This window comes from Gopherus flavomarginatus, chromosome 4, assembly GCF_025201925.1.
Source record: "Gopherus flavomarginatus isolate rGopFla2 chromosome 4, rGopFla2.mat.asm, whole genome shotgun sequence".
NCBI classification, from domain to species: domain Eukaryota; kingdom Metazoa; phylum Chordata; order Testudines; family Testudinidae; genus Gopherus; species Gopherus flavomarginatus.
Window position 1 is genome coordinate 118,918,569 of NC_066620.1, and position 12,536 is coordinate 118,931,104.

Below are 12,536 nucleotides of genomic sequence, written 5' to 3' on the forward strand. Positions count from 1 at the left end.
TAAAGTTATTTGTCTGAGCGATTGGCTGAACAAGAAGTAGGACTGAGTAGATTTGCAGGCTCTAAAATTTTACATTGTTTTATTTTTGGACATAATTCTACATTTGTAGATAAAGATAGAGATTGCACTACAGTACTTGTATTAGGTGAACTGAAAAATACTATTTTTTTTTTACAGTGCAAATACTTGTACTGTGCTCACTTTATATTTATTTTTGATTTACACTTTGTATTCTATGTTGTAATTAAAATCAATATATTTGAAAATGTAGAAAACATCCAAAAATATTTCATAAATGATGGTTTATTATTGTTTAATAGTGCGATTAATCGCGTGATTAAATTTTTTAAACGCCTTGACAACCCTAACATAGATACATAAAAGAGAAAACTGAAACAAGTGCAGTGTGTTTGTATAATGTGTACAAGCAATGAAGTGAGTTGCGTAAATGCTGACTGCAATCAAAACTGGGATGTGGTGGAGCACTTGTGTGTTTTTAACATGTTATCAGTTTTACAGCAAACAGGAAAAATAATGATGTTTCAGACAGTGCAATAATGAAGACAATGTTGCGGTATTTCACAGTATAGCTAGAGAAGACAAGTAGTTGTGGAGAACCACAGAGATTGATATACAGGATTTTTTTGAGACATACAGAATTTTAATATTTTATGCAGATCAAATTTAGTGTTAAGTTTTCTGTAGGTGGTTAGAAATATAAACCGGAGAGAACTATTAATATGTCTGTGTTTTAGTATAGGTATTCATAGTTGCTGTATTACATGAGAATCAACAAAGCAATGATGCTATGCCCATGTGAATAGAGTTTCGTTCTCTGTTGCTGAGTAGTTGCCTTTTCAAGATATCCTTTTATTCTCTTCTCATATCCTTTAGTCAGTTAGATTTGCAGAATTTGTCCAAAAAAAACTATAACATGTAGAAACCTCACCTTGAATTTAACTTTTGGGTTATTATTGGGAATACGGAGTACGAAGGCTTTCAGATGAAAAAAGATACTGAATCTTGTCACTCTGATCAAATGATCCACTGGCGCTTGCCAAAACACTTGATTTTCTGAATCTTCCCACCTGTATATCAGTGACCTTGTTTATACTTGGAGTTAGTGTTAACGTGAGTTCCCCTCTCCTTTACTGGGAGTAATATATATTCTTTGAAACCAATTATAAAGTCATTCCAGCTTTATGTTAATGAAGTCAGAAACTGTAGCAGCACAGTTTTTCCAAATTCTCTTCCTCCCAGTCTAACCCTGTACCTTGAGCCCAGTGTTGACTGTTCTTTGTATCAGATTTAGGAAGTGACTTTTAAAGTCATTTGGTTGTGTGGCAGTGTGGACTAGGTCCAGAAGCACCCTGCTGGAGGCCTCACGGCCCTGCCTTACTCCGCCCCAGAATAAGAGCAGAGAGAAGTGCTCCAGGCAGCCTAGAGTGGCTGCAGAGGAACAACCAATTAGAGGGGCTGATGGAGCAGCTAGTCTGGGGCCAGAAGGGCCCTATATAAAACAAACAGACTAGCAGAGAAGTCAGTTGCTTTGTGGAGCTCGAGGAGTGAACACTGGATGACTCCCTGGTTGGAAGAACAGCAGTACCACGGACAGCTCGCTGTGGAGAGCTCACTGCAGGACTGAAGCCCCATGGAAGGCTGCTGAAGAGCAGCAGGACCAGCAGAAGGTTAGTGCAGGAAGCCTGAAGCCCAGCGGGACTGAGCACAGAACCTGGCCAAGCCAGCGAGGGTGCTGAGATGGGTCCTGCTGGTCTGGCTGAAGATGAGCCCAGGGAGACCTGCTGAAACACCACAATCTGCGGGTACCCAAATGGGCCTTGGCTGGGTGGTTGAACAAGGCCGTGCCTCTGAAAGAAGCCTTAGACCCACGGCCCCATACCAGGACTATGAGAAGAACTTGCACTGTATACCCCGGAAGGGAGGACAATGTATGTGGCTCAGCCAGAGGGCTGAGTTGCTGAAGACCTGCTGAGAGAACCATTGGCCAAAAGGCTGCATGTGAGAGGTGGGTGCTACCCTGTGAAAAGAACTGTTTGCAGGCACTATCAGCCAGAGAAAGGGGGAACTTGCGAGAGGTGGGTGCCAACCCTGTTACAGGATGTTATTTGCATCAGTGGTCAAATTGAAAAGTATACTTCTACAGTGCCATACCCATCTTGTCTGTTCTCCCATTGGTTACCTCAGAAAGTATTTTGGAACTGTGTACTGGTAGTAGTTGTGTGGTGGGAGTTTGTTCTGTGATTCCCTGAGTGACCATTTTAAGTTTTTTCTCTCAAATCTTTTTCATTTTAATAAATTCCTCAGTATTTCCATTTTTAGAATTTGTATTGGGAAATATTTCTGTGGAGCTGGCTTAATTTCCAAATCATATTGTGTCTTGTAGTCTCCTATACCAGAAAGAGAGAGTTTGTCAAATCCTAATCTGTGTATTTACTATAGTAAATACTGTGAAAATTGCAAAATACTGCTGTTGGATAACAGAGGTGCTTTTTTTTTTTTTTTAAATATACTCTCTTGAAACTTTACATCTTTTAGTTTTTACATATTTAATCAGCAAGTTACTCCTAAAGTAATTCATGTATATTGATTATCCTTTTTTCTCTCTTTGTACATTCCCAGTTTCGCTATGCTGCTTTTTTCCCTTCTTCCACTCCTTTTTTCTCTTCCTTCCTTCATCTTATCTACTCAGTTCTTTCCCTTTCTCCATATTCTTTTGTCCCTTTTCCCCACCCCAATTTTGTGGCTTTATAATCTTCTGTAGGCCTGCAGTCATAGTCTACATACACCAGAACAGTGGTTGTCAATCTTTTCTGTCCCATGAAAACCCCAGCATACCATCTCATGAGAGTTGTATGAGAAAGGCAGGGTTATTGTGATCCCCTTACATCTGTTTACAACCCCCATAGGTTTCAGTACTTCCAGGTCAAGAACCCCTGTACAAGAACAAAAAGATCAGATACTTGAATGACGTTTGGGTGCTATTTTCACAACCACAAAGCACTTTACTGCAAGTATTGTAAATGGATATTTACCCCCGAGTAAATGTTATCAGTTTATTCCTGGTACATATTACCTTTTTTTGTACAACAAAGGAATTCTTCTTGCTATAACTGTGCCTATATCTCTATATAGTGTGTGTATTTCCATGCAGCCTTCACCGTGGAGTGTATCCTTAATAATAAAGAAAATATGCTGTTGACACTTTCATTATTATGTAGCAGGAAAACTGAAGCAAGAATCATTTTATAGTTGTTGGTGTCCTTTAAAACATTCCAAACAAAACTGATGTAGTAAATGCCTTTCCTATAAAGTTAGTGCAGGACAATATTACACTGACACTATTTGGGAATTTCAATTTGCTTATAACTATGATGTAATTTAATGCAAATTTAATGCTCTAAAATAATTATTCTGATGTCAGATCAATTGATTGTGTTATTTTTAAGTATAGTATTCTGGAAAGTCTGCCATCTTATAAATATATAAAAGAATAAATTATCAGCTATGCACTATACAAGTATATAATTTCATGAAATGTCGTCTTGTGATATCCATAAATCATGAAAAGAGCTAGTGACATTTCCATCATAAATCCATGATGAAATTCCCTTTCAGTTTATAGTATATTTATTATTTTTTATATTTTTTAATATAAGTTCAGAACTCTTTGTGCAAACAACTTGGGAGCCCTATGCACATTGGTATGACACTATCTCCATTTCATTAGAAATTGACAAACCTTGTCTAAAATAAAATTGATTTACGCACATAAAAACAAGGGAATTCAGAATTAAGACTGAAGCTGTGGTCTACGGATATGTGTGTTATAAAATGCTGGGCTCCAAAAGAGGATGAGGGGCCATTGCGTAGAGGTATTGGGAGGAGAAAAGGGAAGGCTGACGGAACCACAAACTCTCTTTTTGAGTCACCCAGGTGAATGCAGTGACTCAAAGATTAGACGTCAGCTCCAGTTTTTGACCAGAATGCCCAGTTGAAAAAGGACCCTGGTGGCTCCGGTCGGTACTGCCAACTGGGCCATTAAAAGTCCCGGTCAGTGGCACAGCAGGGGCCCAGGACTAGGGCAGACTCCCTGCCTGCCCTGGTTCCATGCGGCTCCCAGAAGCAGCTGCCAGGTCCCTGCAGCCCACAGGCGCAAGGGCAGCCAGGGAGGCTCTGCCTGCTGCCCCCGCTCTGAGTACCGACTCCACAGCTTGCACTGACTGGGAACCACGACCAATGGGAGCTGCAGGAGTGATGCCTGCAGGCCCGAGGACAGTGAGTGGAGCCGCCCATGCGCCGCCGGAACCTGGCGGACGCTTCCTGGGAGCTGTGGTAAGTGCATCTGGGACCCGCACCCCATCCCCCTGCCTGAGCCCAGAGCCCCTCCTGCACCCCAGAGCCCAAACCCCCAGCCAGAGACCGCACCCCCTCCTGCACTCTGAACTCCTATCTGCAGCCTGCACCCACTCCCAAACTCCCCAGCTGAGAGCCCCCTCTTGCACCCCGAATCCCTCATCCCCTGCCCCAGCCCAGAGCCCTCTCCTGCACCCTGAACCCCTTATTTCTGGCTCACCCAGAGCCCACACCCCCAGCCCAGAGTTCCTACCCCCTGCACCCCTGCCCCACCCCAGAGCCCACACCCCCAGCAGGAGCCCTCACCCCCCTCCTGCACCCCAATCCCCTGCCCCAGCCTGGTGAAAGTGAGTGAGGGTGGGGGAGAGCGAGTGACAGACGGAGGGAGGACGAATAGAGCAAGCGGGGGTAGGGCCTTGGAGAAGGGAAGGACAAGAATGTTCGGTTTTGTGCAATTTAAAGTTGGCAACCCTAGAAATAGGTCTTTGTTGCCTAGTGTCCTGTGGTACATTGACTCTTTTTGCATAATATTTTTGTTAATAAAACTGTCTCTGAGGAAAGGGACCTGGGGACTGGACTTGAGAATTCAGGCTTTATTTTGACTAACCTGGTTGGTGAATCTGCCCTCTGGTTTACAGATACACTCCTCTTTAGAATCTCTTTGCTTTCATATATCCCTCTCCTCACTTGCCAACCTTTGTTTCTAGGCACTTATTTTTTCCTCTACTCCCCTTCCCCCAATTTATGTGTCTGGCATTCTCAGCAGCAGAGGTTTATTATAATCACAGTTTGAATTTCTGTTCCAGTGCTTTTTTGGTGCCTGTGGAAAAAGAATCATGGAACTAACTAGGCTCATGTAGTGCCAGTCAGTTTAACCTTATTGCTACTACTATTAAAGAATATTATAGTGCAGAAGTGCGAACTATGATCATGCAGTGCGATCAGTCTGTGGGTTTGTCCCGCTTGGGTCTTTAAAAATAAATGTGGGAGGGTGCATGAATACACAAGACTCCTGTAGTCCTGTGTCCAGTTTCACTCCTTTATGCAGCACAATCTCCTTAAAAATGAGATACAATAAATAATTTTTCAGGTTTCTTTGCAAACTTATGTGTGGACATTTGTTTACCCCTTCCTCCCCCATGCTATTTTTAAAACTGTTTTAGCAAAATATAAGCAAGTGTGTTTGGAATTCTTTAGCTACAGTCCCATACGTTCTTATACACACATTCAGATGTAAAATGAAACCTATCACCTGGGTCAGACTACATGCAACACTATGCTTCATGTGACCTGTGGAGAAGAGAAGCAGCCGAGCATTCCCATGAAAAATAGACTGACGCCTATGGCAGCATCCTTGAATGCAACAAACAGCACAGAGGGGCTGTCATGGCACATCAGCCTTTATCCACTACACAATCTGTGTCAGTACAGTGAAGCAAAACAGCAGTATGTACGTTTAGTTAACTTCTCCCAAGTCTGCAACTGACAGATGGATAACAGTTCCTATGAAGTTGGGTTGGAGTCTCATCTGTTTACTTATGGGCTTCTCTGACTCCATGAATTTATTATTAATGTATCATATTATGCTGCCTATCCCGGAGGTCAGCTCATCATTTACGTCTTCTATGTAGACTGAAATAAATCTTACTGTTGTGACAGGCCACTCTCTGTTCCTTGATTCTGCTAACACCGTGCATAGCACTTCCTTTGATCCAGTGATTTTTAATTTATTTTTGCCCCTTACAAAATTGCAGGAAATCTCCAGGAAATGTCATGTGTGAAGCTCATTGCATGTTGGATAAAGGGGGGAGGGAGGAGAAGGGAACTAATTAAAAACGGAAGATAAATATATGCTTGGATATTTAAATCAAAACAAGTTGTTAAGTTGAGAGACTTTTTTAAAAAATTAAGCAGCAAAGAATCCTGTGGCACCTTATAGACTAACAGACGTTTTGGAGCATGAGCTTTCGTGGGTGAATACCCACTTCGTCGGATGCACCAAAGTGAGTATTCACCCACGAAAGCTCATGCTCCAAAACGTCTGTTAGTCTATAAGGTGCCACAGGATTCTTTGCTGCTTTTACAGATCCAGACTAACACGGGTGCCCCTCTGATACTTTAAAAATAAAATCTTTCTTACATTCAGTCTGCACTCCCCTCCTCCCACCAATCTTTCAAAACATTCATCCTCAACTCCAGGCGAGTTGCTGATGGTTAAAAAGAACCATATTGCACAAGGGGGTGTGAAAATTTTGTAAACTGAAAATGGGAGATAACTAAGCACTCAGACCTAATACTGATGTGATTGCTAGTTATTATGAATCACACTTCAGGTCATGGGTCCTAAAGTGACTCTTCAAACCTTGTTATACTGGGGATGGGGAGACATATATTGATATAAGAAACTTTGGTCATTCTAGCTTAGTTCAGATAAAAGCTTTGAAAAACTTCTTTTATTTGAAAGATTGAAGCAGGCAGTTCTCCTTCTACTACAGCATTAACATTATTGTCTTGGAAAGCAGCGATGATGGTTGAACAACTGTTTTTTAATTAAGATTTTTAATTTTTAAAACAAAGCTAGAAGAGGGGGGTGACTGACACCAAAGTTTCCCAGCATTTCTATCTTTAGTAGATGCCAGGAGGAGCAGTATAACATGTACTTAATTATATGATTATGGGCCTTTGATATGGAAGGCTGGTTTTGAGGCAGTCTTCAAAATCCTTCTGCTGAATTATTATTAAAGTTAGTGAGGTTCACTAAAGACTGAGACTGTGATGTGGTTTTGTTTTTTCACTGTTTGCTTTGCAAGACCAAATTAATTTACCTTGCGTGACTCATATGAAACCATGTTTGGGGAGCAGTCTCGACTGGGTGCATTCCCTGCATACCTGGATAAGAGTACACCCTTTGATGTGCTTGTGCCTTTTTTTTTTTTTTTTACAGTAAAAGGAGTATTAATATTTAGGGATTGCATTAACTGCAGTCATTGATGGGGTATGCCATCACCCGATGTTCAGTTTACTCCTCTCTCTCTCTCTCTCTCTCTCTCTCTCTTGCTAGAGGTCCTACTTTTAAAAAATTCTAATTTATTTGCAGTTCCTGGCCCTGTACCTGCAAAATCACTAAAAGGGACCCCATTTGAAGACAAGATCTTCCTGAACTGGAAAGAACCTGTGGATCCAAATGGCATCATTACGCAGTATGAGGTAATAGAAAGAACATCTAGGAAGCTTAGGGTGATATTAGGGGCTTTGTCTCATATACAGCACCGCCCCAAAAAAAAGTGTCCCAATTTTTTACGCATGCTATTTGTTCACCTTAAGGAGGTTAGAGAGTGGGGAAATAATTACTAATGATTTTATATGCTTATGGTTTGCAGAAAGATTCTGTTCAATTAGCTGTTACTCTGTTTCACAGAGTAATAGAATTATTGTGGTGACTAGAGTTTGTTGCAATACATAATAGTATTGGTTGGCCTTGTCAAGAAGCATTTCTGTGTGGCTATCACAAATGATGGAATCCATGAGTAAATGAAACACTAATTTTAAATCTTGTAATATTAATATACAGCCTTCCAAAGCCGTGATTTAGTGGAGACCTCGGGAATCTCATTTGTGGAAGGAGAAGGTTACACACACAAATGTGAAGAGGATTATTAATGGTGAAATTGACTTATCTAGCCTTTGCCATAACTTTGGCTACCTTCCCTTTAAGGAAGCCAGCATGCAGATTCTAGAACGATTCTTTTTTTATGACTATGTTTGAGCCCTTGGGAAAAAAAACCAAGCCCACAGGGAACTTGGATGCAGGCACTTTCAAAATGTGGGGACTCTGGGGCAGAGTCTGTCTTTCTGTCTCTCTTTTTTAAAAAAAAAAGTGGAGGAGGGAGGAATCTTAATGTATACTAATTTATTAGTTCATTAAAATATAAAAATATTTGAACTTTTAGTGTTTGCAGGCTCTGACCTATGCTAATGGTGTTCTTGACTGTGTCATTGCTGGGTTTGAATATCCTAACATGATTTTAGACAGTATTTTAATTTGACTGTTGGAAAAGGTAGAGTACAGAAGATATGCTCCCTGCTAGCTTATAGGTATTAAGAATGTAGGGAGATAGAAGAGAGAAAAGTATGTATAGCGGTAAAGAAGAGTGAAACAGATTGTATTTTAATACCTATCAATAAAATAACATTCAGCAAATACCATGTTCTCAAGATGTCTACAGTAAGGTATCTGCATGCCATCTATCTCCTTTACAAATAAGAAAATAGATAAAATTCTGCCCATGTCTGCCAAAAGCTCTAACATAATTTTAAAAACAATCATTTTAACAGGTTAGCTATAGCAGTATAAGGTCATTTGATCCTGCTGTCCTAGTGGCGGGACCCCCACAGACTGTGTCAAAGGTCTGGAACAGTACGCACCATGTGTTTTCACATCTGCACCCTGGTACTACCTACCAATTCTTTATACGTGCCAGCACAGTCAAAGGGTTTGGACCAGCGACAGCAATCAACGTAACAACCAACATCTCAGGTAACTGAAAAAACAAAAGGCAATGGTTTTGTACAGTATGTTTCTGAGACTTTAAAAATAAGGAGAAAAACAAATAACCATGCACTCCAGCCATTTAAAGTGGTTCAACTTTACTGGGAATGTTTTGGGATATATTCTCTAAATACTGCTACAAGTCCAAGGGTATGCAGATGCATTAAAAGAAAATTATGCGCCTATAATTTTCAAATGTTTTCAATTTTTTAATTTTAAATATTGTGTTTTTCATCTAGGGATTTCAGAGTGCTTTTCAAACATTAAGTCTCACAATGATTTACGAGTTAAGTATTACACTGGTTTTACCGATCAGGGAAGTGAGGTGCAGAGAAGTTAACTGATTTACCCACAGTAATTTAATGGCAGAACAGGGAAGCAGAATCAAGGAATACTGGTGCTAATTGTTTTAAAAATCTCAGTGTAATGAAAACTAGAGAATTACAGAATGAAAATATAAACAATTTGATAGGAAAATACTGGTAGATGTAATTGTGTTACCCTTCAGTATTCTTCTCAAAGAATAAGGCTGCAGTTCATAGAGCTGGCAACTAGTAAAATTAGTCTCAAGTCAACCTTTGAGATTTAGTTGATTATATGACATGCTAATTTTAGAACGTGACAGACAATAGATATATAAGTCAATTGAAAACCTAAAACAATGCTAAGCAGATTATTTCCCTCAACTCACTGCTGGGATTGCGCATCCTCCTGCTCAGTCTGGGGAGTAGATCACCAGGACAACACCCCTTCCTCTGGTTGCATACTATCCTTTTTCTCTTTCTGTGTCTGCAGCCCCTCTCTCACTCCATGAGCTGCTGCTGCCCCTTCGTGACTTAGCCCTCCAGCCAGGTCACTCGATGTGTTTTCACCTCCCAGAGTACTAAAGCAGTCTGCCCATTCACTGCCTTGTAGTGCCACTCCTTCAGTGGCTGGCAGAGGAACCCGGGACCACCCTCTACTCCTAAGTTCCGGCTCAGGGATCCTGTAGCCAGCCATCAAGGCCAGTTCCCTTCGAGACCTTACTGCCTTCCCCAGAGCTTTGTCCTACATTCCTGGCTTCCCTGCTGTCTGGGTTTGCCAGACCAAACATACCTCCCTTCTCCCAGGGAGTGACTGCAGACTTTCCCAGCAGCCCCCTTCTGTTTCCCATTTCTTGTCTCTATAGTCCCAGCCCAGCTTGTTCCTCCCGAGCTGGGCACCCTCACTCAGTCCAGAAATTGCTTATTCCCTAATTCCTCTTAGCTGTGGCCTGTTGGGTTAATTAGCCCACTTCTTAGCCTTCATTAACCCTTTCAGGGCAAGCATGGGGTGAACACACCATCACAGCCTCATTCTGCTACATTGTTGTCTTGAGATGTTTCTAAAGCAGGGGGGTCAAATTTTTCCAAATGTTACTCTAAATCTCTGCATGAAGCCCTCCTCATGCACTGCCCTCATCACCCTGCTTCCAAACACACACAAACGAGTGGGTAGAGGCAGTTAAAAGCAGAGCTCCTTGAATTATGTACCATGTTACAGTTTAGAGGCTAGAATAGTCAGGATAGGGTTAAACTAATAGCAAAAGGGAAAGGTAAAAAGAGAGAGATTTGATTTTGTGCTGTGTTCATGATGTTGAGAACAAAATTAATTAAGAAACCAAAGGACATAAAGAGAAGAAATTCTTTAATTGCCTATACACTAAAGCTAGGAACCTGGCTAACAAACAAGAAGAATTGGAATGCCTCATTTATGAGCATAAATTCAGTCTAGTTGGTATTATTGAAACCTGGTGGGTTGATTTGCACAACTGGAATGTTAAAATCAATGGCTATAACCTATTTAGGAAGAATTGAGTGGGCAAAGGGGGAAGGAGAGTGGCGCCCTGCCAAAAATGCCATTATCTGTTTCAGAGTCACTGATAAGTCAGAAGAAAATGATCTTGAATGCTTATGGATCAATGTCTTAACAGATAAAGCAGAAGATAGGGACACTAGTCAGTGTCCTACGAACCTCCTTACGCATCTATCTATAATCTGTAGGGAGAAAAAATTATGTGATCATGAGGGACTTCAATTGGAGTGACATATGATGGAGGTCTCATGCTGCCAGTACTAAAATATCCTTGAATTTCTAAATATTATAGATGACAATTTTGTAACTCAAAAAATGTTGGAGCCAACATGGGGGAATTCTGTATTAGACCTTGTCCGAGCAGGTAAAGAGAAACTGATCACAGAACTAAAAGTTAATGGTAGCCAAAGTAAATGTCATTGTGATTTGATCACATTTATAATGTGTAAACAGAATACAGTCCAGACCAGGAATATATATACTTGGTACTTTAATACGGCCATTTCACAAAGCTGAAAATAATTATGAGCCAAATCAGTGGCTGATATGGGACTCAATTTATAATGAAATAAAGGTGGATAATGTAACTAATGCAAACAAACATAGGCTTCTGGAAAACAGATCTTATCAAACTAACTTGATCTTTTTTCCCCCTGAGATTACAAGTGTGATTGATAAACGTAATAGCATTGACTCAGTATACTTGGACTTGTGTGAGGCATCTGACTTGGTACCACATGACATTTTGATTAAAAAACTAGAACAATATGAAATTGACATTGCACACATTAAAAACTGGCTGAGGGATTGGTTCGTGGCTGTTTTTGTCAATGACCTGGAAGAAAACGAACAAAAAAATCATCCCGAATAAAATTTGTGGATGACACACAAATTGGGGGATTAGTAAATAATGAAAAGGACAGATCACTCCTCCAAAGCAATCCAAGTGGCTTAGTAAACTGGGCTCAAGCAAAGAATATGGTTTTAGTATGGATAAATGTAAATGTATACATATGGGAACAAAGAATGTAGGTCATACTTAAAAGCTGAGGGAATCTACCCTGGGAAGCAGTGACTCTGAAAAAGATTTGGGAGTTGTGGGGGATAATCAGCTGAACATGAGCTCCCAGTGTGATGCTGTGGCTGAAAGAGCTGATGTGATCCTGGGATGAATAAATAGGAACATTGAGTAGGAGTAAAGAGGTTATTTGACCTCTGTATTTGGCACTGATGCCACCTCTGCTGGAATATTTTGTCCAGTTCTGGTGCCCGCAACTCAGAAAGGATGTTGATAAATTGGAGAGGATTCAGAGAAGAGCGAGGAGACTGATTAAAGGATTAGGAAATAAGTCTTACAATGATAAACTCAAAAAATTCAATCTATTTAGCTTAACAAAGAGAATGTTAAGCCATGACTTTATTATAGTCTTGTAAGTGTCTACATGGGGAACAAATATTTAGCAATGGGCTCTTGAATCTGGGAAAAAAAGGAAGGATGATCCAATAGTTGGACGTTAAAGCTAGACAAATTCAGACTGGAAATAAGGTGTGAATTTTTAATGGTGAGAGTAGTTAATCAATGGAACAATTTACGCAGGATGATGATGAATTTTCCACCACTGACAAAGTTTACATGTAGCTTCATTTCAATTTTGAGCACTTTAATGGACCCCGCAACAAGCCATTATCTTTTTATTTTCCAGTGAAGTATAATTCCCTTAAGAATGAGCTTCCTTGTTCTCCAGCTTCTGCTAATGCAGTATAAGTTCTGAGAATTAAA

At 40.5% G+C, this 12,536-nt stretch overlaps 2 protein-coding genes across 14 annotated transcripts in view; one reads left to right on the plus strand and one right to left on the minus strand.

The window, feature by feature from the left end:
- The window catches only part of PTPRK (protein tyrosine phosphatase receptor type K), a 616,176-nt gene that overhangs the window by 498,914 nt on the left and 104,726 nt on the right, over nucleotides 1-12,536 (plus strand). For all 12 annotated transcript variants that reach the window (XM_050949447.1, XM_050949436.1, XM_050949438.1 and 9 more), the window contains 2 exons: nucleotides 7,472-7,581; nucleotides 8,710-8,911. In XM_050949447.1, the coding sequence (XP_050805404.1) occupies nucleotides 7,472-7,581; nucleotides 8,710-8,911 (312 nt within the window). The remainder of the gene's footprint in view (nucleotides 1-7,471; nucleotides 7,582-8,709; nucleotides 8,912-12,536) is intronic.
- LOC127049284 (uncharacterized) overlaps nucleotides 1-12,536 on the minus strand; it is a 225,808-nt gene that overhangs the window by 29,159 nt on the left and 184,113 nt on the right. The window lies entirely within an intron of this gene.